Genomic DNA, 25,922 nt, shown 5'->3' with positions numbered 1-25,922 from the left:
AATACCCAAATAAGAAGCAGCAAATGGCTCTTGTATGCTAAATTAGTATTGAAACTTTATGTTGAGCATATATGACTACCAGGGAGCCATTTACTTAGAATCTCTTCCTGTAATCATTGCTGTGTAAAAGTAATTAACTCTTCATAGCCTTGGTATTATTTTTTAGTGAGTTGTATAACTTTAAATTCTGTCATGTAGATTTTTCCATCCTGAAGAAAAATGAGACTTTTGAGGTCAGTTACTAGCTGCATGGTCTTCATGCATCAAGCCTCACTCTTCTCAACTAGAGTGAGCTTTAGGGTCACTTCCAAAATGGGCACTCAGGATGGTGGCACTAGCTCACATATAGTACATGTTATATGGTACATCATCTGCTCTTTTTACCTGATCCCTTGTCTAATGCCTGAGAGAAACAAGCTAGAGATTTCAGTCCATTGCCATGAGATAGTTTTTGTCTGGGAATTAACAGCTTATATAGAATGTTCTACAGGGCCTAAAATATATTCGCCTTCAGTGTGGGATAGAACAGCTCTAAAATTCATAGTGTTTGTTCATTTGTACGAAAAAATATTGACTGAATGCCCCCTGTGGACCAGACATTGTTACAGGCACTGGAGATACTTTGTGAATAAGAGTTTCCTCGTTTGCAGTGTAGGTATAATCATTGTACATGCCTCATAGGGTTGATATGAAAGTTAAATTAGCTAATATGTATAAAGTAAAAGAACAGAGGCACAAAATAAGCGCTTAATAAATGTTAGCTTTTATTATTATTACTTTACTAAGGGACACAGATCAATAGTAAAAGAGATAAATAATTTTATACTGTGAGCAGTGCTTTGAAGACAGCAGAGTGTGGTGACACTGAACGACTGGGTGTGGAGGGGTTGCTGCTTTAGTGAGTGTGGCCAGGGGATGCCTAAACCAATATGTGCATGACCTTTGAACTGAGACCCAGAGATTGAGAACTCACTTGAAGAACTGGGAACGCTTTATAAAGGCCCAGAATTGGGGGGAAAGCATATTGTGTTCAAAAAACGGAAGAGCCCATGTGACTGAAGCACATAATGCATGAGGGAGTGAGAGGTAAAGGACGAGGTTGGAGCTGTAGGCAAAGCCAGGACAGGTTGTATATGGGTCATGAAGTGTTTTTTGCTCTGGGTTAGAGGAAGAAATTAAGAATAGCATGCATTTCCTTTAGCGATTTTAAGGACTGTTAGGAGAGAATGCAATTATTGATATAAGACTTTGACTTACAGTAGTAAATGGGGCTTTTTGCAGAAAAATTTGGAAGATCTCAAGTGCCCAGAGATTTGGTCTTCTTTTATATTCATAAGCTGTCCTTTCTGTGTGTGTCAAGAATTCCTGACTCATGCAGAAAAATGTAGAAGGCTGAGTATTTCTTAAATTTCCAGAACCTCTTTTTTTTTTCGGTAAAATCTGTCATGTAAGTTTTTATGAAAGAATTTAAGGAGTATAGATGGGCATGAAAGTAAGTGCTATTTTATTTTTTGTCAGGGGCCTACCACATCAGTGTCAACCCGATAGAAACCATGCTGAGTCTAGCAGAAATCAGACAGCAGTCCTGAATTTGGATAATGAGTATAAAACAAGTTGTATATATAGAATTTTTTTTTTCATGGACAAATGTGTTCTGAGATTTTTGACAATGACACATGTTCCTTTTCTTAGTCTATGAATAGAGTTAATGCCAGAAAAAAACAAACATTCTAAGTAGGGTGAGGTCAATGAAATTTTCCAGGCCCAGTGAATGTGAAAGTTATTTGGTAACCTGACTTAAATTCTGATGAGCTTGTAATCCAAAATAATAGTGCTATAGGCAATTTAGGTCATCATTAATTTCAAGTCCTAGTGAACCTCAAATATAGGGATCACTAATGCTAAAGATTTTGTTTTGGCACAATTTATTTGCATCTCAAATAATTAAAATGCATGAGGTCAAAGGAAAATTATTAACTTACATAGCCAGGGCATCAATTTGTGTGTATATTTTACGTTTCTTTGGTTTTAAAATCTAGAAGACAACATATTTGTCATAAGTTTATAAGTTTTCTGAGAGGACATGTTGACTTCTGAAATGACTTAATAAGGTTGCTTTTTTTCATTCTCTGCTTTTCTTAAATCTGCTTATATTTGAATATTTTAGGTCATTTATAGCAAGTACACTGACCTGGTTCCCAAGGAAGTCATGAATGCAGATGATCCAGACCTGCAAAGACCTGATGAAGAAGCTATTAAAGAGGTAACTGGGAATTGCTACATAGATTTATTTTAGGTGCCTTTTTACATCTTTATTAACTTCCAAAGTACTCATGTGGTGTTTTATATTTCAGATCACAGAAAAGACAAGGGTGGCCTTAGAAAAATCCGTGTCACAGAAGGTTGCTGCGGCCATGCCAGTTCGAGCAGCTGATAAACTGGCTCCTGCTCAGTATATCAGGTATGAACCAAGTCTGGAAGTCTTAGCTTCACATCAGACTTGATTGGGATTGGGGATCCTGGTCTTCTTTCACTGTCCTACTTAGTCACAATTGTAAACGCAGTTTTTAAATAATGACTTGAAGCCTGCTGACTCTGTGCAGACAATTGAAAGAAAAAAATTTAAGATACCACTTTTTAAAATATTTTTTATTTTTAGAAATTAATAGTTACTTAAGAGTATATGATCCAAAACGCAATTACTATTTATAGTTTTCCATTTATATATAATAGGTATGGTATTATGTATTTATATAATATTTATAGAATATAAATAATATGTTGGTAATGTTATATAATGTAATACTATTATATAATATAATGGTAATTTGATAATATGTAATGTCAGTAACGTTAATATTAATATCATTTGTTTAATAAACATCCTTATAATACTTTTAAATTTTGAGGGATTTCACTCAACTAAATCTTCAAATAGATACTAAGGGAAAATTAAGAGCTGGTAGGACTGCTCCCATTATTCTTTCTCTGTTTTACAACCTATAATTAGTCGAAAGCTCCATACTGTAAGTTGCCTGTTGAGAATATTACGGATCATTTTTTTCCTCAAATGCAGACTTACAAAATAGGTACTGTTTTCTAGACCTCTTATTTGTGAAATTGAGCACTGTGCCAACCATGGTGGAAAATAGACAGAGATGGATTACTTGCAAACTAATGTAACTTTAGTTTACATTTTGCTTGTAACTCATAGTTGCTGCTAGTTGTCTTACGTCTTTTTCTATCTGCTCTGCAGTTTTCTGATAATACTTTGTGAAAGAATTGACAATGCAGTGTACCTTAGGATTGTAATAGAAGAAAACTACCTATTGAAAGCTTGATCTAGTTATACCTTTAGTTTCATCTGTGTTCTTCAGATACACACCATCTCAGCAAGGAGTGGCTTTTAACTCTGGAGCAAAACAGAGGGTTATTCGAATGGTGGAAATGCAGAAAGATCCAATGGAGCCTCCAAGGTTCAAGTAAGTAGGTGGTTTCATGAGAACGAACCACTGTTCTTAAAAAAGGTGTCAAAGGGAAAAAATGTCCATTAACAGGTAAATGGATAAATAAATTCTAAGTTCTATACATGGAATACTATTGAGCAATAAAAAGGAATAAAATTTTAATACACACAATAGCATAGATGCATCTCAAATAATTATGCTGAGTGAAAGGCCAGACAAAAAGAATTATATTTATATAAAACCCTAGATAATGCAAACTAGTCTGTTATGACAGGAAATAGATCAGTCGTTGCCTGTGAAGATGGAGGAGAGGACAGGAGATGAGAACAAGAGGGCATGCAGAGCCCTGACCAGTGTGGCTCAGTTAGTTGGGCATCGTACCACAAAGCCAAAGGTCACCAGTTCAATTCCTGATGAGGATGCATGCCTGGGTTGTGGGTTCAGTCCCTGGTTGGGGCCTGTACCCCAGGGAGCAACTGATCAATCAATGTTTCTCTCCCTCTCTTTCTCCTTCCTTTCCTCCCTCTCTAAAAGTAAATAAACAAAAATTTTTTTTTTATTGTTGCTCTATTACAGTTATCTCATTTACCCCCCATTCCTCTCCCCTGTCCCACCCATCAAAAATCTTCAAAAAAAAATGGGGGGCACACAGAAACTTTTGGAAGTGATGGGTCTGTTCACTATTTTGACAATGTTGATGGTTTCACAGGTATATACTTGTGTTGAAACTGAATCAACTTGTACACTGTAAATAAGTGTATAGTTAGTTACATGTCAGTTGTACTTTAATAAAGATGTTTTTTAATAGGAAAGCAGTATATTACTCTATGAAATGGTAACAGTATTGTGGAGATAGTGATGGTGACAAGGTTGGCCGTGTTTTAATAATTGTTGAAGCTGAGTAATTGGTGTATGATAAGTTGGGCATTTGTTATACACTGTTTTTGTATGTATTTGAAGCTTTAATCAATAAAAAAATGAGGAGGGGAGGCTTGAGACTTAACTAACTAAAAGGGAAAAAAATACCTCACTCTCTGGTTGTGCTTTGGTTTGTGCTTTCAGGATTAATAAGAAAATTCCCCGGGGACCACCTTCTCCTCCTGCACCTGTCATGCATTCTCCTAGCCGCAAGGTAATCTTTGCTATTTGTAAAATCTTATTTTGTACTCACAGTTGCTAATTCTATAAATAACTTTCCATAGGATAAAGTCTAAATGCCCATACAAGTACATTTCACCACCTTTACATGTTGTTTTCTTTTCTTAATTTGTTTTTCAAGACCAAATAGGGACCCAATCAAGACTATAATGTGTAGTTCCAGAGTGCTTATGAAAATGTATGTAAAATGTTAGCTATTAGTTTTATTATTAGCCCCTGCTTTTAATGGAAAGAACAAGGTCTGCTCTTTGACATGAAGGATTTTATAGTTATAGGAAGGAGAACCTGGGATCATTAGGCTTCTGATTGATAATCTGAGTGGCCTTTTTTAGTATGTTTTATTACCCAACTAAAGAACACGTATTCATCTGAAAGAAGTCATGTCACTTTAAATATGGAAAAATACTAACCAGCATTTATAATTGTCAATGAATTTATACATTATTTTTTATATTCAAGTTATTACTAGACTCCATGATATAGGGGAATAGCATGTAGTGCTACCAAACAAATGGAATTTGACGAAATTTGTCCATATATCTGCCTTTGAAGAAAAAGAATACACCTGAGTTTTTAGCTAGACTATAAATCTAAAAATGTCTTTTCTTCTACTCTTTTCTCAACTCAGATGACTGTGAAGGAACAACAAGAGTGGAAGATTCCGCCTTGTATTTCAAACTGGAAGAATGCAAAGGTAATTAAGATGTTATAAAATCAGTATTAGAACCTACTGGAAAACACCCAGGAAGGAGCTTCAGCCTGGGTAACTTTAGGTGAAACCTCAGTATCTCACTTAGCTGAATATTTTTGAAAAGGAACACCCAACTTATGTGACCTTTCTTTTTTTTTTAATGTAATAGAAATGTCAGTATGCCAGGCACATGAATACCATAGATTCTTTTAGTGAATTGTAGACATCAGAAGAACATAGAGAAGGAATAGGTAGAATAAAATAACACATCAATGAAAGATGGTACTTTTTATAAAACTCAAATTTATATCTAAAATCACTTTTGAAAAAAAAATCAATTTAAATGATTATATAACAAACAGTGAATGCTTAGATATATTCAGTGCTTCAATTTTTTAAATTATTTGTTTCTACTTATAACATTACATGTGTAAGCTATTTAAATCCTATATATCTATTGTACTAACTGCCAAAGCTTCCAGAAGTCTATAAAATGACGTGGAATAAACTTCCTAATCATTTACTTATTTCATGACACTATTTTTGGATGGGTCAAGGCTACTTTAACCCATGGATTACATATAAATTATTTCCTAAAGGAAGTTATATACTTATCCTGAAACAAAAAAATTGTTGGGTGGTTTAATTGGGGTGATTAATAATATGTAGATAACTGTAGTATTTTGAGCTGATTCTGTAACACTTCCTTGTATTGGAAATAAACACCTTGGGCTAGAAGGCAATATTTGGGAGTCTAGTCAGAAATCTGGAAAAACAAAGCTAAGCCTGAAAGTTACATGAATGTTCAAGCATATTCCTTGAGTTATTGAAATAGGATGTAAAATATCAGAACAAAGAATCTCAGTTGTCTAGCAAACTATCTTTTTTCCATTTACTAAAACTTATAAGGATCCAAGAATCTGACAACACATTAAAACAGTACTGCAGATTATACTACCTATAGATACTACTGTTTTAGTGATTTGTTCCACTTTTGTATAACTGGTATTTACTTGAGGAACAAGTATTTAGCTCTTTGATAGTGGTTTCCTATTATTACAATTCATAATTATTTACATGAGAATATTTTCTCAGAACGTGAGCTCTAAAGTCATACTCAGTTTAAATCCTAGCCATCCACTTGTTTAACTATATGTCCTTAGGGACATTACACAACCTCTCTATTTTAGTATCTTTATCAGTGAAATAGAAACAGTAATGTTACCAGCTTTATAGAGTTATGTGAAGGTTAAATGAAACCATAATATGTGAAGAGCCCTAACAATCCTCCACATGAAGCACACAGTGTTAGCTGCTGCTGTTGCGTGATTGTGAGGAAGGATGTAAGGAAAAGAACTTCAACTAAATGGTTCTCAGAATGGACATTTTTTAATCTAATTTTAAAGACTTTGTTGTTGCTCTTTTGTGACTGTTTTCTCTTGTCTGCTTCCCACACCAGGGTTATACAATTCCATTAGACAAACGTCTGGCCGCTGATGGAAGAGGACTGCAGACAGTGCACATCAATGAAAATTTTGCCAAACTGGCTGAAGCCCTCTACATTGCTGATCGGAAGGTTGGTCTGTTATAATTTAATTGTTTAATGTTCTTGATAATTTGTAGATACATTCTTGGTTACCCAAGATAGGGTTATTTTAGTTACAGTACTGAGTATCTAGAGAGACTCCCCTATGGTATGAGTGCCAGAGGTGGCAGGTGCTAGCTCCAGCTCTGTACTGGTCTCAGCCTTTATACACTCATATACACACCCCACTACTGGCGAGCTAGCTTCCTCACAGCCTTTCAGAATAATGGTTTACTATGCTGATTCCATTTTGTGAAGATTGCCAGCTGCTGTTATTAGGTTTCATAATTTTCCTCTATTTTAGATGTAGATGTCCCCCAAAAGATCAGTAGCAGGGAAGGGCAGGGAAACATTTTGATGGGTTGAATGGTACAGAAAATGGCATTCATAGTATTGATTGTTAATTAGTATGGTATTAATATGTGACTGAAAATCACATAAATCATGCATATATTTAGAATATAGAAAAGTATTACATTGAGCACCCTTAAAAAAATGATCTCTTATAGGTTAAGGCTTTACATAGCTTGAGGTTACTTGATTGATTTTGAAAACATAACCAGTTCTTGTTATGTTACTGGAAAATCATTTTATTAGAATTTTCTTTAATTTTATTTTTTTTAGATTGTTTCTAAGAAAGCATTAGTGAAGCACTGACTTTTAAGATTTGAGAGTGGGAGAGAAAGGGTCTATAGTTTCAACTACTAAGACATTTTTCAGAGTGTAAAATCCGAGTTTGTAGTGTTCTCTAGTCAAACTGTCATTTAGCGGGCAAGAATCTTTGTTCTAATCAGTAATAACAAATCTGAATTCTGTATACCTGCTTTCTCAAGCCAGACTTTACTCAGGGGAATAGATAATAGTTGTAATTTATCCCCTGATAGGATCTTATTTAACTTCTGGCTTCACTAACAGGCTCGTGAAGCTGTGGAAATGCGTGCTCAAGTAGAGAGAAAGATGGCTCAGAAAGAAAAAGAGAAACATGAAGAGAAACTTAGAGAAATGGCCCAGAAAGCCAGAGAGAGAAGAGCTGGAATCAAAACCCATGTGGAAAAAGGTATGACATTCTCATTACCAAAATGAATTTATTTTGTAAACAATATGTATCTCATTTTGGAAAATTGCTGTTGATTTTTACTGCATACAAAAGTAGTACATAGATAGGAAGAAAATTAGTATTTTAGAAACTGTGTAGAAATGAAGGAGTAACTTCTCCCTTATTAAGCTGAAGCAGCAAAAAATAAAAGTATATATTTAAATGTGGATGTTCAGTATGGGACTACTCTGGAAGTTTTCAAAGTTCTGAACCATATACTTTAAAAAATCGCATATTAGACTTCCGGCCAAGATGGAGGCTTAGACGGACACGCTAGGTCTCCCTCTACAACCAGAGAAATGAAGGAGTAACTTCTCCCTTATTAAGCTGAAGCAGCAAAAAATAAAAGTATATATTTAAATGTGGATGTTCAGTATGGGACTACTCTGGAAGTTTTCAAAGTTCTGAACCATATACTTTAAAAAATCGCATATTAGACTTCCGGCCAAGATGGAGGCTTAGACGGACACGCTAGGTCTCCCTCTACAACCAGAGAGGAATACAACTACTTCAAAACAAAGGATAACTAGAAATTCCAGAAAATAAAGCTACACGGAAGCCCAACATATGAAGTTATAAACCAGCGGTGCCATTTGGGCAGGTAAGAGTTAAAGAAGGCAAAGCTGTTTGCGGAGCGGCGGGGCGGGGCGGGGAAAAATCCCGGAGGCAATCAAGCCCCTGGTGTGCGGGACTCCAATCAAGCCCCTGGCGTGCGCGACTCCGGCGCTGGGGAGAGCGGCCGCCGCATCGCCTTGAACAGTGAGGCCCAGGGGGGCGGGAGGACGGATCCCGGTCTCCTAGCTGAATAACTGTGTGAATCCATCTTGGACCCCCGCCCCCACAGAAAGCACCACAGGGCTGCGAAATAGGTCGCAGACAGGCGCCAGTCACTGACTTGTGACGCTTACACAGGCACCGCCCCCGACAGCCGGCCCAGGAAAACAAAACGCATCTGTCAAAATGTGGCAGACAAATATAGAGATCCCGGTGGCACAACTCACCAGGCAGCAGATAGAGAACCTGACAGATGAACAGATAAGAAACCTGTCAGAGGCTCAGTTCTGGGCCATTGTTATCAGGTGGCTTACAGAATTCACAAAAGAGCAGGAAAAAGATAAGAAAGAAGCGAAAAACTTTCATAACGAAAGGAACAAAACCACATACGAGACAGATGGTGAGGAATCCAGAGTTCATTTCAACAAACTGGAATATGGAGAAGGAACAAGCAGTCAACCAATGCAGCGAGAGGAAATAGGAAGCAACAATGAGAGGATCAGAAACCTCTGGGACAGCTATAAAAGGCCCAACATAAGAATCATTGGTTTGCCAGAGAATGAGGAAGATGAACTAGAACTTGAAAAATTGAGTGAAAATATAATAAAGGAGAACTTCCCAGACTTGGGGAAGGGAATAGACTTGCAGGTCCAGGAAGCAAGGAGAGTTCCCAAGAGACTGGACCCAGGGAGAACCACTCCAAGACACATTATAATCAAAATGTCAAAAATTAAAGATAAAGAGAGAATCTTAAAAGCAGCAAGAGAGAAGAAAAGAATTATGTACAAAGGGGTCCCAATTAGACTATCAGCTGACTTCTCAAGGGAAACCCTACAGGCAAGAAGGGACTGGCAAGAAATATTCAAAGTAATGAAAATCCAAAACCTACAACCACGAATACTCTATCCAGCGAAATTGTCATTCAGAATAGAAGGACAGAGAAAGTGTTTCCAGGACAAAATAAAACTGAAAGAGTTCATTAGATCCAAACCACTGTTATATGAGATGTTAAAGGGACTGGTTTAAAAAACAGAAGCTAGGGAGATGAAACAAAGGCAAACGAAACAGGCAACGAGAGTGGAAAAGGAACTGTGGGTAAGGGAAGCATAGTGGGGGGAGGTCAACAGGGAGGGGGAGTGGGGAGAGGGAGGGAGATGATATAGGAATTGGGGATCATGGTAGGAGGGAATGGAATAGACGGAGAGAGGTTGGGAGGAACTGTATGCACAACTAATGGACATAATCTAAAAGGGGGGGACAACTGGAGGGAGGGGGGCCACCGGGTGGAGGGGAGCAGAGGGAAGGGAAATTGGCACAAATGTAATATTTTAATCAATAAAACACATTAAATCTGAAAAAAAAAATCGCATATTACTCAAATGATACCCTTGATTTTCCCTTGTTGAATTTTTCTTGAAACTTAGAGAATTGAAGTCTCAACGTGAATAATTTAGCTCCCCCACATGGTAAATTAGCCCAGAGCTTTTCTCTCTTGTAGGCTAATATACCTCTAATCATTAAATCTGCCTCTATTTTTTCTCTTGCTTTATTTAGCAGTCTGCACTGCTATATTAATTCAGTTAGAGTGAGGAGAGTAATTTTAATTTAAGAAAATTGTGAGGGTGCTTTTTGTTTCATTAATAAATCCTTGACTAGTACAATTTTATTCATTCAGTTCATATTGAACACCTACTACGTGCAAGGTTGTTTTCTAGATACAAGGTTTTCTGCTAGACAGGTTGGGGCTGGATATAGCAATGAACATTCTAGAGAGTGTAGACAGACCAAAAAAAAGTTAATTGTGTAGTGTATTAGAAGATAGTAATCACTATGGAAAATAATAAAATAAGGAAGGAGGAAAAAAGTGCCAGAAGGAGAGCATAGTCCCAATGGGTCTTACCTCTGAAATGGTAACATTAGCTCAGCAAACTTAAAGGAAGTAAGGAAGTAAGCCATGTAGATACCTAGAAGAACATCCCAGATAGAAGGAGTAGCAAGTGCAAAGGCCCTGAGTTGGGAATATGCCTAGTGTGTTCGAGGAAAACAGGGAAGCCAGAAAGGCTGGATTGTAATGAGAAAGGACAGCAATAGGAGATGAGGTGTCAGAGTAGTGAGGTCAAATAGGAAAAGTAGTGTGCAGATGATTTCAGCCACTGTAAGAATGTGTGGCTGAGTAAAAGTAAGAACTTTTACTTCAAGTAAGAAGGGAAGCAATTGAAGGGTTGTGAGAAGGCTGTGGAATGGGCAGGGAAACCATTGGAAGGCTATTGCAAAGATCCAGATGAGAGATGATGAGAGGTAGTAAAAATGTGGTCAGATAGTGGATGTATTTTGGAGGCAGAGCTGACAAAATTTGCTTATGGATAAGAAGTATGAGCGAAAAGGAGGAGTCAAGGGTGATTCCAGAACTTTTGACTTGAGCAAATGGAAATGATTGAGTTGTTATTTACTAATATTGGGAAGACTGAAGGATATAGAGGTCTAAGAGGGAAAGGTGAGGAGTTTAGATGTGGACATGTTAAATTTAAAATGTATGGGTTGAACAGACAGTTGGTTATAGGAATCTAGTGTTCAACTCTAGAGAAGTAACCAGGATTTTAAGTAGCAATCCACTCCTGTGAACCATATACAAATGATTTAATGGGGCAAGATATAAATACCTGAGACTTCCAGCCAAGATGGAGGCATAGACAGACATACTGCATCTCCCTCCACAACTAAGAAGGAATACAACTACCTCAAAACTAGAGACAACCAGAAGTTCCAGAAAATCGAACTGCATGGAAGTCCAACAAACAAAGATATAAAGAAGAAATACTCATCCAGACAGGTAGGAGGGGCGGAGCCAGGGTGGAGAGGACAAGGTGTGATGGTGGCGTCGGTGGCAGCAGGCTGGCGGAAAGTGCAGTCACAGGTATTAAAAAGTCAAAAGGGACACCTGGGGGGCATTCCCAGCTCCTGACCAGACCACACAGCTCACAGTCTCAGCGCCAGGGAAAATCAAGCCTCATTGCTTCTGACTGTGCAGACCAGTGGGGGTTGGGGCAGAGGAAGAAACTGCTGGTCTCTCAGCAGAGTCCGCTTGTTTAAAGGGCCCCCACGGTTCTAGAACATCTGCAGAACCACTCACTCTGGGAACAACAGCCAGGGCAACAGCTAGAGAGGCACCAGTCCCATACAAAAGTGGAGAAGTGCCTGGAAAGGGGTGAGTGCTGAGCAAGTGGCATTGTTCCCTCTCAGACCGCTCCCCCACATACAGGCCACAATGTGGTGAAATGGGTCGCCTGTACTGATGAATCCCTAAGGCTCTGCCCCTTACAACGTAACAGGTGCAACGGCTCTACCTAAGACACAGAGGCAAACAAATACAGGAGCCTGTCAAGTTGAGGAGACAGAAAAATATGGCCCAAAACGGGGAATGGATCAAGGTTCTAGTGGGAGAACTAAGCGACGAGGAGATAGCCAATCTAATGGACACAGAGTTCAAAATACTGGTGATAAAGATGCTCACAGACTTGACAGATATACGTGAGTACGGCAATCACATAAAAGAAAGGTGAAGGCTATGCTAAGTGAAATGAAGGAAAATTCACACAAAACCAGTGATGAAGGGAAGGAAACTGGGATTCAAATCAATTATTTGGAACATAAGGAAGGAATGAAACAGTCAACCAGTACAGAGTAAAGAAACAAGAATTTTAAAAAATGAGGAGAGGCTTAGGAACCTCTGGGACAACTTTAAATGTGCAAATATCCGAACCATAGGGGTGCTAGAAGGAGAAGAAGAGCAAGAAATTGAAAACTTATGTGAAAAAATAAGGAAAACTCCCCAAATTTGGCAAAGGAAATAGACATAGAAGTCCAGGAAGCACAGAGAGTTCCACACAAGCTAGACCCAAGGAGGACCACACCAAGACACATCATAATTAAAATGCCCAAGGTTAAAGAGAAAATCTTAAAAGCAGCAAGAGAAAAGCAAAGAGCTACCAACAAAGGGGTGCCTATAAGAGTTTCAGCTGATTTCTCAAGAAACTTTGCAGGCAAGAGGGGCTGGCAAGAAGTATTCAATGTGATGAAAAGAAAGGACTTACAACCAAGATTACTCTAGTAGCAAAGCTATCATTTAGAATGGAAGGGCAGATAAAGTGCTTCCCAGAGAAGATAAAGCTAAAGGAGTTCATCATCACCAAACTATTATTATATGAAATGTCAAAAGGACTTACTTAAGAAAAAGAAGATCAAAATTATGAACATTAAAATGACAAACTCACAACTATCAACAACTGAATCTAAAAAATAAAAAAATCCAACTAAGCAAACCAGAATATAAACAGAATCATAGGTATAGAGATCATTTGGAGGGTTATCAGCTGGAAGGGGGAAGGAGGAGAAATGGGGAAATGGTGCAGGGATTAAGAAGCATAATTGGTTGGTACAAAATAGACAGGGGGAAGTTAAAAATAATATAGGAAAGGGTGAAGCCAAAGAACTTATATGCACAACCCATGGACATGAACTAAGTGGGGGTGGGATTGCTGGAGGGAATGGGGATACTGGGAGCAAAGGGGGAAAAAATTGCAATACTATAACAACATAATCAATAAAATATACTTAAAAATAAAAATTAAATTAAAAATTTTTTAAAGATATAAATACCTGCCTGTTGTACGCCAGGTAGTTAGAAGTAAAACTTCCCTCTATCTAAGTTTTCTTAACTCATAAAGAAAAACCAGCAGAATTGTTCTTGAGAAATGAATTAAATTTTTGAAAAAGCTGTTGCCATTTATTAATAAAAACTAACATTTATTGAGCACTTATTGTGGCAGACATCACTCTTAGCATTTTACATGGATTACCTGATAGAATTGTACAGCAACCACATTCAGTGGTACTATTGTTGTCACTGTTTTTACAGAGAAGGAGACTAAGGCTCAGTGGTTAAGTAACCCACACAAGGCCACATTGCCCATCTGTTATAGAAACAGAATTTGAATCTGGACAGGTTGTCTCCAAAACTCCTGCTCTTACCTGCACTATACCTTTGGGCTGGAGAGGATGGAGAAAACGATGGTAGACATCAACACAGTGGATACAGATCACAATGCAACTAGTCCCTATGGACCACAAGCAGAAGGTTCTATATTCAAAGAAAGTGGTCTTTGAATATATAAAAGTAAAGTTACACACAATTCTTTTTCCTGACATTGTATTATGAAAATTTTAAAACACGTTGAAAAGTGGAAAGAACTGTAAAATGAATATCCATATTTCTACCACCTACATTCTACAGTGAACAGTTCTTTTTAATAATTAACATAGTTAAATTTGCTTTATCACATACCTACCATCTCTTTGTCTATTTTTCAATCCACCTTACTAATTTGATGCATTTCAGAGTAAGTTAAAAACATCAGTACACTTTACCCCTAAATACTTAAACTGCGTTCATGATTCTGGAATTCACATTCAAAAATTAAACCAGTACTATTGGATTTAAATTTATCACAAGTAAGATAAACGGACTGCCTGACTACAATGAAGTTCATGGAATTTTCTAAGGTTAAAGATTGTATTTTCTTGTTCAAAATATTAATGGGTAATATAGTGATGAAGTTCTTTCCAACTCTGTCCACACAGAGGATGGGGAGGCACGTGAGAGGGATGAAATTAGACATGACAGGCGGAAAGAGAGACAGCATGACCGGAATCTTTCCAGGGCAGCTCCTGATAAGAGGTAGGTGCTATTTGAGATACATATGAATTATGAAGACTGGCCTTTGTGAACCTTTTAGAGATGTTTAGTCCACTGATACCAGTTTTGCTTCTCTTTAGTTTGATAACTTAATAACTCAGCACTTATTTTCTTCTACTTAACTATGTACCTCGTCTTAGCAGAATTGACTGTCCGTGGAAGTAATTTTTCTTTCATCCCTTGTAGAGTCAGCTAGAATTGAGAATGATGGGAATATAGATAAGGAAATTCAGATTGTGTTTGTGAAAGGAAGGTAATGAATAGGACTCTCCTGATCTGTTCTTTCCAATTTCAAATGATGAAACAGGTTTACTGTGTGCTTCTTCCTCTAGACAGGAAAGAAGCTATGATGCCTTTATTGAGACCCTTCTACAAGCAGAGCACTCCAAGGAGCAAGGAGTGCAGTGAGGGAGAGAAGCAGGTTTCCCAAGAAGTGAAAGTCCGCCTCTGCTCATGAGCAGTTTCACTCAAAATTCAGAAAGGCAGAGTTATATAAAATGACTTGAGAAAATTGACAAAGCACTTTGTTTAAAACTAAAATATAGTTCACATATAGACAAAGCACTCTTAATAAGTACTGATTTGTATAGCACAAACTTGGAATAAAGTAAGGATTGGTGAAGTCTGTGTTTCCCCAAAGACTGAGGACTGAAATTGCTCACAAGTTGAGGAAATGCTGTAATACAGGGGTGAAATTCTGAATGAGGGTTAAATGCAAATATAAAACAGTTTCTTTCCTAATGAGCAACTCTCAAGACTGTAATCATCCAAGAACAGATACAATCTACTTTTTCAATTCATATATATTAAACACGAAGAAGCAGCTTTTTCTGCGAGTGGTGGTCTTTGTTGTTTAATGGCATATTTCATCTCCCAGGATAAGTGAGGTCATGGAAAGCAGAAAACCTGAATTTAGAGTGTGGGTAAATGTATAGTGTAGAAGAAAGAGGAGTGAAGTACAAGTGCAGTAATGTACTTTTGGTCTGAAATTCCTAAGCTATAAAAATCAAAATAGCTCTGTACATAAATTGGGCCCTTAAAACCAGTAAAGTGGCTATGAGAATTGATAACAGAAAACTAAACTAATGACTGGATGAAAATCAGATTGTCTATAGAAATCATTTCAAGACCTGAAATTACAACAAAATAAATGACAGTTACCATGGTTTCATTGTGATGTAGATTGCATTACATACCGGAACAGCAGGGGAATTAATCTGAATGTCGAAAATCATACTGAGTAATCCAGTCATGGACGTGCTTTCCTCAAAATCCTAATAGAATAAAATTACTAAATGTGGTTGGGTAAAAAAAACTGATTCTAGCTTATTGGAAATGATTCATGTGATACATTTAATCTGTATCCAGTCCCCCTCCCATCCTCATATAATAATAGCAAATGTAGACTATAGCAGCTTCATATCTCAGCGTGTGTTGTAAGGTGATTGCTTGTATTTTAAAGACTTTCATGTCAAGAATGAGTCTCTTAGCAATTCTTTTCAGCTAACGGGAGGGCCTACCTCTGCTAATAATCTTCTATCTGAAATGCTGTAAGGGCTGCCAACCCAATTATGCATTATCGGAATATATGTTCATAAGATGTTAACATTACATGTTCATTTCCTTTGCTTCTGAGATTGGTTGTTTATTTTTAAATTGAAATTCAGCTTGTCTGTGAAGAGTTTTCAATAGTGACATTGTATTTCAAAACAGGTCTAAACTACAGAGAAATGAAAACCGAGATATCAGTGAGGTCATAGCGCTTGGTGTGCCTAATCCTCGGACTTCCAATGAAGTTCAGTATGACCAAAGGCTGTTCAACCAATCCAAGGTACAATATAAATAGCGTATCTTAAGTGTTGATATGAATACTGATCCTCAGGGAAAAGAAAATGAACATATAGATTTGGATCAACATAAGATATTCTGGTGTGATAACAAAAAAATTGGAAATTGCATGTTGTAAAAGACAAGATGAAACAGCTCTGATTTTGAGCTCTTACAGTTGGCTAAGATTTGAAACTAATAGAAAATGAAAGAAATTAGGTTATAAAACTTGGTTCTGGTATGTTTTTATTTCTAAAATAGAGCCAGTGTCCTACAAAACTGAGTTAATTTGTGTTGATCTTTGAAAAAAATTTAATGCTGTTGAAGCACATAAACTTGGATCTTTAAAAAGTTAAACTGTAAAACTAGATAAAACTAATAGTCAAGAAATCTAATTTCTAGTACCGGTTGTCATTAACTAGCTAGGACACATTAGGCCCAAAGAAGTACCTCTGTGTTTTAATTCACCCAGCGTCACTTACTCTGCATAAGTGAGTGAGATCCACGATATGTGCCTTTGCCCTCAAAGAACCCTGATCTACTGGAGAAGACGGATATATGTATATAAAAAGATAAGGCAGACTGTGTTAAGAATATAGAAGTATAGAGTTCTACTGGGGTGTAGAGGGGGAAAAGTTGATTACGACATGGAGGTTCTAAGATCTGAAGGTAATGCCCTGACCAGTGTGGCTCAGTTGGTTGGGCATCATCCCACAAAGGGGAAGGTCGTTGGTTTGATTCCCAGTCAGGACAACATGCCTAGGTTGCCGGTTCGGTCCCCAGTCGGGGCACGTACAAGAGGCAACTGACCAATGTTTCTCACATCATTGTTTCCCTCCCTCTATCTCTCCCATTCGCTCTCTAAAAAGAAATAAAATACTTCTAAGTTAAAAAAAAGAAATCTAAAGGTAGCATTTGAGTAAGCTCTTCTAGTTAATGTTACGGGGTGCTTCTTATATTCCTGGCATTGTTCTTTCACTGGTATTTTCTTACTTAACCCTTACAAAAACCCTATAAAGTTACATTATTATGACCTCTGTTTAAAGATGAGGAAATTGTGACACATCTTTAAAGGTTTAGCTAGTCACTGATGGAACTCAGATTTCAAACATGGGCTGTCTGATTCCAAAGCTTGTGTTCTTAAACACTATGCAATGGCATCTTACCAGTCTGAGCGAAGGGGATTAGGATTTGAAGTTCCACATAAGTAAATATTTGATAGTCATCCTTTATAAGCTTTAACCACTTAAATATGATGAAAATCTTTCTAAACATATGAAACAAATTGGTTGTTGACTTAAGATTTTCATTGAAAGCCTGTTATCTCATGTGATAATAGTGATGTTCTCAAGGCAGTTAAGGGGTGTATCGTTACTCTAAATGGCATTAAATGTTTTAGTTTTCACCTTTTTGCTTAAGATTTTCATTGAAAGCCTGTTATCTCATGTGATAATAGTGATGTTCTCAAGGCAGTTAAGGGGTGTATCGTTACTCTAAATGGCATTAAATGTTTTAGTTTTCACCTTTTTGCTACAATGTCTGTACAAGTTGAAACTGTCAGATGCCTGCTTATACTAGTATCCTTATTTTGACTACTTCCCTACAGTAGTCAAACTTGTTAATGAGTTTCTCATTTAATCTAAGGACCCTCAGGTGTTATGAACAGAAGTTTATGGACTTTTTTTTATGAAGACCTTTTTGAGTTCAGATTGCTGAAAATGTGAGCTATAAATGAATGTAATCAGATTCAACTTTTAATAAGTAGTAATACATATATTTTTAATGTCCTGTTTTTCCACAGGGTATGGACAGTGGTTTTGCAGGTGGAGAAGATGAAATTTACAATGTTTATGATCAAGCTTGGAGAGGTGGTAAAGATATGGCCCAGAATATTTACAGGCCCAGTAAAAATCTTGATAAGGACATGTATGGTGATGATCTAGAAGCCAGAATAAAGACCAACAGGTACCACACAAACTGCTGTTTTAATGTTTGCACCAGTGAAAACAAGGTAGTTCATAATCCTTTCTCTTTTTCCGTAGATTTGTTCCTGATAAGGAGTTTTCTGGTTCAGACCGTAGTAGACAAAGAGGTCGAGAAGGACCAGTTCAGTTTGAGGAAGATCCTTTTGGTTTGGACAAGTTTTTGGAAGAAGCCAAGCAGCATGGTGGCTCTAAAAGACCCTCAGATAGCAGCCGCCCCAAGGAACATGAGCATGAAGGCAAGAAGAGGAGGAAGGAGTAGGTACACCTCTTCACAGTGAATGGACTGTTATCCAAAACCCTAATGATTGAGTCATATGGGGGAACACTTTGTAAATGGGCCAGATAAAAACCAAATCTGGGTATCGTACCCCAGCACTACTTTTTATTACAGGAGAAGGGGGAGGGATGGAAAATTCTACTTTGAACTATTTAGTTTTTTTAAAAGAGTGGGTTGTGTTTGTGCTTCTCCCACTTTTTGGCATTTATAGGACATACTGCCCCACACATGAAATTAAGACCACTTCCTTTTGTTTGATGTTAGCACTTTGGGGGTAATACTTTGTGTAAGGATGACTGCTTATGAGTAAAGTTACCCAAACCACAGTGAGTAGAAGGATGTTCACATATTGGAGCTGTCCTGCCAAACGATGTTTGCCCCTGTTGTGCTCTTTTAATCTGGAGTGGGAAAGATAAGCGCTTGCTTGGTGCACCTATTTGTTTCAAATAAAAACATTTAGACAAAATTTTCAGTTTACTTTATTTAATAGGCAATAATTGTCTCAAAAACCTTTCTCTTCATCAGATGTTTGATCCCCTTGCAAAACTTTTGGTCTCTGAGCTTGAATATGGAGCTGAAAAAAATCAAATAAGCACTGTAAAGAGGCAATGTCTGCAAAAACATTAAAAACTTAAAATTGCTCCCCTGACCAGTGTGGCTCAGTTGGTTGGGCATCATCCTACAAAGCAAAAATTTGCTGGTTCAATTCCTGGTCAGGGCACATGCCTGGATTGTGGGTTCAGTTCCGGTCAGGGCACATACTAGAGGCAACCAATCGATCTTTCTCCCTCCCTTACCTCTCTCTAAAAATAAATAAAATCTTTTTCTTTTTTTTTTTTTTAACTGAAACTTGCCACCTTAAGATTGCACTTTTATTAGGGAGTCAGTACCAATAGGAGGATGTTCTTTGTTCATAAGACTCCCTGAATTTCTATTAAAAATCATAAATCAGACCCAAGGTCACATAGTAAGTGGAAAAGCCAGGATTTCAACTCCTGACTTGTAACTGCTGTTTCCACTATTCAGTGTTACATATGCTTGCTAACCATTACAGGGTCTTCCTTTACTTCCCTCCCCAGACCTTTTAGAACTGGGCATTCTACCACCACCACCATTCTTTTTTTTTTTTTTTTTAAATAATTTATTTGTTTGTTAATTTATTTGTTTTATTTTTTAGAGAGAGGGAAAGGAGAAAGAGAGGGAGAGAAACATCACTGTGTGGTTGCCTCTCACTCGCGCCCCCAACTGGGGACCTGACGTGCAACCAAGTCATGTGCCCTGACTGGGAATCGAACCAGCGACACTTGGCTCGCAGGCCGACGCTCAATCCACTGAGCCACAGCAGCCAGGCCACCACCACCATTCTTAAACAAATCTCCCAAAATCCCTGTCACTCCACACTTTTGACCTATTTAATTGATTTACAGAAAGTTCATGACATGAACAGAAAAATATTTACCTTTACTCCATCAATAACATGACTGTCTTGGTGTAGTGCATTCTGAAGTTCTTCTTCTGAAGAAAACTGAATCCAACCCATACCTCTGTGAAAGCCAGTCTCTTTGTCCTAAAAATTGAAAATTGAGGAAAACAATCATGAACTTGAGAAAGTTGCCATAAGCTCCATATCAAGCTACCAGCTTTCTCATTTGCCAAAATGGGATAAGACATTTTAATGAATGTCAAAAACCTTAATACGGTCTCTCTTTCCTAATTACCCAAAGCTTAATCCCTACGTAATGTTCATCATAATCTCTGCTTTTGTGCTGCCCTTGGAGAAATACAAGAAGGAGCTTTCTGTGCCATTCTAGATACAAAGCCCACTAACAGCAATAGTGAAGGGAAATTTTGATCGCATAAAGAAGTACTCTTCCTGTTTCTAACCTCATTTTAGAAAGGACATTTAAGCTTCAGAACCTTGTTATATTTCTGATAATTCTGAGACCAATCACTGCCACTACCATTACCATACACTTTTTTTTTTAATTATTTATTTGTTTATTTATGTATTTATTTTTAGAGAGAGGGGAAAGGAGAAAGAGGGGGAGAGAAACATCACTGTGTGGTTGCCTCTCACTCGCACCCACAACTGGGGACCTGACGTGCAACCAAGTCATGTGCCCTGACTGGGAATCGAACCAGCGACACTTGGCTCGCAGGCCGATGCTCAATCCACTGAGCCACAGCAGCCAGGGCACCATACACTTCTAATGAAAAACAGGAAAAAAGAAAAAAAATACATTACCCTTAATTATCTAGTTCCAGAATTCTGGTCAATTTCAACAATTTTGCTACTTCCCTTTGTTCAAAAAGCAGAGTGCTTATCATTCAACCTATACATCAGTACACATGGAAAAGAGATTCTAGTGTGCTTGGATGTAGCCTCCCCCAACCTGCCATCATCCCTACTATAAAGGACAGACACCAAGATGTCTATTCACTCTGCATAATCAGTCTGTTACAAAGTCTTATTTTGCTCTGCCCCCCAAAAACCAAACTCCTATAAACTGCCCCCACACTTCAAAAGTAACCTATGTGTTAACCTAAAACACATGAAAAATTTCTAGTTATGTCCCAGTGATTCACTCCTTATTCAGATAAACAGGACAGTTTCTAAAGCACGCTCCTTTACCTCTCTAAGGCCTTAAAATTTGTGTTAAAACTTAGATACTATATATCTAAAACGGGAACCTGGTTTTCTAAATTTAGTACAAAGAATTTAGCCAGAAAGGAATTTTTTCCTGTTACATTTTATTTAGGTTTAGCGAGAATCAAAGCTGCCTTTTATTTAAATCTTAAGATCTGTTAACTGCAGGTCCTCGATTATTTTGTTTATTCTTTTAAGAGGGAAATAGCAACCAAAAAATAGCTTTAACTTTTTTGGAGAAACATCAAGAAATACAAATTTCATACTCTGTAAAACTGTAGTTTTGAAGCTTACAGATTTTCATGTCTATAATACACATGCCTCATTCTTTTAAATCAACAGTATAAAATTCCATTGTATCAATGAACTAATATATATTTAACCCATCCTCCCAATGTACATTGAGGTTTTTTCCTGTTATGATACTACTAATCGATGCTGCTTTGAATATTTTGACCATACACTTCTGTAGAATAAGTTCCTAGAAATAGAACTGCTAAGTCAAAGCAAATGCAATTCTTAATTTTGATAGATTTTGCCAAACTATCCTCCCAAAATGAAGATGCCAGTTAAACTTAACAATTTGGGTGCCAGTTTTCCTACACCTTCACTAGCACTAGATATATAATCTGTTAGATTTTGGAAGGCAAATAACATTAAAGTAAGAATTGAGTACTTAATTTAGGCTGATATTATACCATAGCCTTTTCAATGACATGAGAAAAAAGAAAAGGGGTTCTTTTAGTGAAGCATGTGTAATGTAACTCCATACTCATATCACAGCCTGCCAAAAAGAGTAATTCTGGAAAGCCACAGAAAAATGCAACCCAGGATAAAGCAGAACAAATTATAGATTGACTTCTAAACCCTCAAGAGAAAGCAAAGGAAATATAAAAATTTTTAAAAAAAAACATACAACTTAATGAAGAAAAAGGTTAAAATAGCTATTCTTCATCAATTAGCTTTATGACAAACTATCCTCTACTATCCCAAGTCATTATTATACTATAGTAAGCAGAATTCTAAGATGGCCCCATGATCTCATGTGTCCCATCATGTTACCCGTGTATAATCTCCCCCTTGAGTGTGTGTGGGGGGTTAGGGGAACCTGATATCTTCTAACCAAAAGAATATATGGCAAAAGTGATGGGATGCTGCTCCCTTGATCAGATTATATAGCAACGGTGATGGGGTGTCACTGCCATGACTATGTTATAAGACTGTCTTAGCAGACTGGAGAAAGAAACTCACTTGCTAACTTTAAGGAAGCACACTGCCAGCTGGGAAATAGCCTACAAAGAAGCCAGGTTAACAAGAAACTGCAGACAGTCCCTAGGATCTGAGAGCAGCCTCCAGCTGAAAGCCAGAAGAAAGCAAATATCTCATCTCAGTCTTACAGTTGAAAGATGAGTTCTGCCAACAACCTGCAGGAGCTTGGAAATCAATCCTCCCCAGTTGTGCCTCTGATGAGACCAAAGCCCCAGCTGACAGGGACTGCAGCTATGCAGATCCTGAGCAGAGGACACAGCTAGGCTGTGCCCAGACTCCCGATTTACAGAATATGTGAGATAATATATGGATGCTGTTTTGAACTACTAAGTTCATGGTAATGTATTATGCAGCAATAAAAAACTAGCATAAATGCCTAGAGTAAGTGTGTTTTATTTTTAATCAGTATCACCCATAATTTTATCAACAAAGACTGAACAACTTCACTCCATTAGACATTCAGATAAGTTGATATGCTCTGACAAAAAAAAAAAAAAAAAAGTCAGGAATTAAAGGATAATATTAATACTTAAAAAATAATACTCACGAAAGGTAGAATGCACTTTCGTACATGGCCAAACTGTGCGAAGTGTTCTCTCAGCTCCTCTGTATAAGAAGAGAAAATGTATTACAACTAGTTAATGCTTTTTGTATCCTCCATCCTACATTGTAGATAGAAACCAAAAGGGGTCCTAGAATCCCAAAACTTCTTGCGAACAGGAGCTACTTTGCATTTCCCGAAGCCTTAAGATTTAGGAGGCAGCTAAGATATTGACTATAAAGCTATAATGTACCAGATTTGGGGAGGCGATGGAACAGGGATACGGACAGAGAAAAATTGCTGAGTTGACTGCAGTCTTCACACCCCAGGTACTGTACTATGTACAATGGATTATAATCCCTATGAGAAGATCACACAGAAGACAATTACAATACAGAGTGTTGCTAGCTACATCAGAGATTCTAAATAATACCTCAATTTATCTGCCTTTCAGTCAAGTTTACTAGGTGAAATAGTTGGTTTTCTAAAATTTGCTGAGTTGACCCTACCTACCCTTTCTGCCTTATTTCCCATTGCTGTAACACAAATGAAATGCTGTATGCGTCCTGTGGATTCCCATCTTGGCATGTCATTCTGTCTCCCTGACATGTCAGTACTCCTATCTCCTCCTGCCTAAACTGTAACTATCCTTCAAGACCGAGGCCAAATACATCCACCGAATATTATTTTACTGGGCTTCTACTGCAGTACAAGACAACATACTTGCCCTATGAGGGCTCGAAGATGAACAGTGGGTAATGTTCAAGATCAAAAAACAAGATCTCTTTCTCTTCTGAACTACAGTACTTGTACTTTCTGACTTGCATTCATATTACTTGCTTCCTCCACCTAGTTCATTTGCTTAAATCCATTGGTTCAATGACTGCCCACATTAGTTGTTTGTAAGTCTCCTTGCCTCCACCACTACAGTGTAAGCGCCCCGAGTGCTGAGTCCACTGTGTCCACGGAGACTGAATACAGTCAGGCAATATTTGCTAAGTGGATAAATGGCTCGTAATCCTCCCAAAACCCACAGGGACTAAATTTCTGAAGATCTCTAATAGCTGGTCAAACTAGTTGTCAAGATCAGAATCTCATAGAACATGTTACTGGAGGATAAACAAAATAGTGTTAAATATACATGTTTTAAACCAGGCGTTAAAGTTTTAGAAAACATTCACTTCTAAAACAGTAGCTCTGGAAGGTAACCCTTTCCCAAGTTATCTACAATTTTTACAGAAAAACAGCTACAAGCACCAGGAACAATGCCTACCACAAAGCAGGTACTCCTTAAATATTTGCTTAATAAATGAATCAATGAAGGAACTTAGAGAAACTGTTTCAAAGTTGAATGTTATAGACTTTTGGAAGGTTTCAAACCATCCCATTATGGTGTGGAATCCTGCATTTGCAAGATGCTGGAGAAATCCCTGAACCTTTCCACGGTTTCACAGGACCCAAACAAGACATTTCACTGGGCTTGGTCTTCACCCATAACACGTTGATTGAGAAAGTGGGACACAAACCGATCTACTTCCCATTCTACTATATATCTTGCAAAACTAAGAGAAGCATAACCCCTGTGCTATTGTTTAAGGGAGCTGGTCTGATACATGGATTATCTTCAAAAGTGACTGTAAGCAAACGTAAAAATTTAAATTGTACAAATGTACATTGTAATACTGCTTACTAAAATTTTGAGATAACAGCTGACAAAAATCAAAGTTGGTGAGAGATTTCAGTACTGATGACTCCTGGCCCTCTATCCCCAGTCTATGCCTCTCCCATGAGGTTCAATTTTAGTAATCAAGAAAACTATCATTTATTGAGTGCTTACCGTGTACCTCACACAAGTCTAAGCAGTTTACATATAAACTCATTTCATCAACAATCTTATGAAGAAGATATTACTGACTCTTTTATAGATGGAACTGAAGCGCAGTGGAGACCCCTTTACCCAAATTCCCTTCCGTTAGTTCCGTTACACAACTATTCAATGGCCGAGCTGGACGGAATTCCCGCCCACGCAGTGTGGCTTCCCGTGCACTTCTCAAGCACTGACACACAACCTCCTCTGTCCATCTGCCTGACCTTGGAGGTTTTTCAATCAGCACATTTAAACTTGACGCATCTACTTTCGACCTACTTCTACATCCTAAGCACGAAATTCACCAACGCTAAGAACCTGGAAGTCTTTCCGTGCTGTGCTCTACCCGCTCTCAAGCTATCACGAAAAGCCGTCGATTTTGTTTTATCAACTTAAATGGATCTGACCTCTCTTCTACTACTACCCTAGTTCAGGGCCTCATCTTTGAACTAAATTACTGAAATTGCCTTTTGGTTCGTCTCCTTGCCTCTCATCTTGCCACTTGGAATTCATCCCCCACACCGTAGTAAACCTTCAAGTTTCAGAGTAATAAGCCTTTCCACCAAATCACCTCAAAAGGCAGGAGGCTGTGCACACTTGCTGCAAAAGCTCGAGGGACATCCCTAATCGGTTAATTACAAGCAAACATTCTGCTCCTTGGCGAGCTCAGAAGCAAACTCAGCCAGCCTCCTATTCCAGCCACCCCGCTGATTAAAGAGATCCGCAGAAAGCAGGGCTCTTGAGGATCGCTAAGACCTAAAAATTCTGCCCCTTCTACATCTCTCTCACTCACTTGAGGCAGCGGTCCAGGGAATTTTTCTGACAAAAGCAATGGGCCGGACAGCATTCGCCCGCAGAGCCGTAGCCGTCCTCACTGCCGAAGCCGCCATCTTTCGATTGAGGTACTTCCATGACCTGCGCTAGTGACCCCGGAAAAACATGCCAGATCCGGAGCACGACAATCGACAATCTGCTTCCGGGGCAGA

The 25,922-nt window shown here is 38.0% G+C and overlaps 2 protein-coding genes across 2 annotated transcripts in view; one reads left to right on the top strand and one right to left on the bottom strand.

The window, feature by feature from the left end:
• The window catches only part of SNW1 (SNW domain containing 1), a 34,682-nt gene extending 15,604 nt beyond the window's left edge, over positions 1-19,078 (top strand). The window contains exons 4-14 of the mRNA XM_090271244.1: positions 2,168-2,263; positions 2,355-2,461; positions 3,378-3,482; positions 4,530-4,599; positions 5,254-5,319; positions 6,776-6,892; positions 7,817-7,958; positions 14,409-14,505; positions 16,237-16,354; positions 18,152-18,315; positions 18,393-19,078. Of these exons, the coding sequence (XP_090127370.1) occupies positions 2,168-2,263; positions 2,355-2,461; positions 3,378-3,482; positions 4,530-4,599; positions 5,254-5,319; positions 6,776-6,892; positions 7,817-7,958; positions 14,409-14,505; positions 16,237-16,354; positions 18,152-18,315; positions 18,393-18,594 (1,284 nt within the window). The 3' untranslated portion in view covers positions 18,595-19,078. The remainder of the gene's footprint in view (positions 1-2,167; positions 2,264-2,354; positions 2,462-3,377; positions 3,483-4,529; positions 4,600-5,253; positions 5,320-6,775; positions 6,893-7,816; positions 7,959-14,408; positions 14,506-16,236; positions 16,355-18,151; positions 18,316-18,392) is intronic.
• Positions 19,076-25,862, bottom strand: SLIRP (SRA stem-loop interacting RNA binding protein). Its single transcript, XM_090271243.1, has 4 exons — positions 25,730-25,862; positions 23,076-23,134; positions 20,072-20,179; positions 19,076-19,186 (listed from the first exon to the last, which is right to left on the bottom strand). Exons 1-4 carry the CDS (start codon positions 25,824-25,826, stop codon positions 19,115-19,117), a joined length of 336 nt encoding a protein of 111 aa, XP_090127369.1. The 5' UTR covers positions 25,827-25,862; the 3' UTR covers positions 19,076-19,114.
• Positions 25,863-25,922: the final 60 nt, after the last annotated feature.

This window comes from Furipterus horrens, unplaced genomic scaffold (assembly GCF_987537825.1).
Source record: "Furipterus horrens unplaced genomic scaffold, mFurHor1.1.pri manual_scaffold_3, whole genome shotgun sequence".
NCBI classification, from domain to species: Eukaryota; Metazoa; Chordata; class Mammalia; order Chiroptera; family Furipteridae; genus Furipterus; species Furipterus horrens.
Note: the sequence above shows the minus strand (reverse complement) of the source record. Positions and strands in the feature narration are given on the sequence as shown.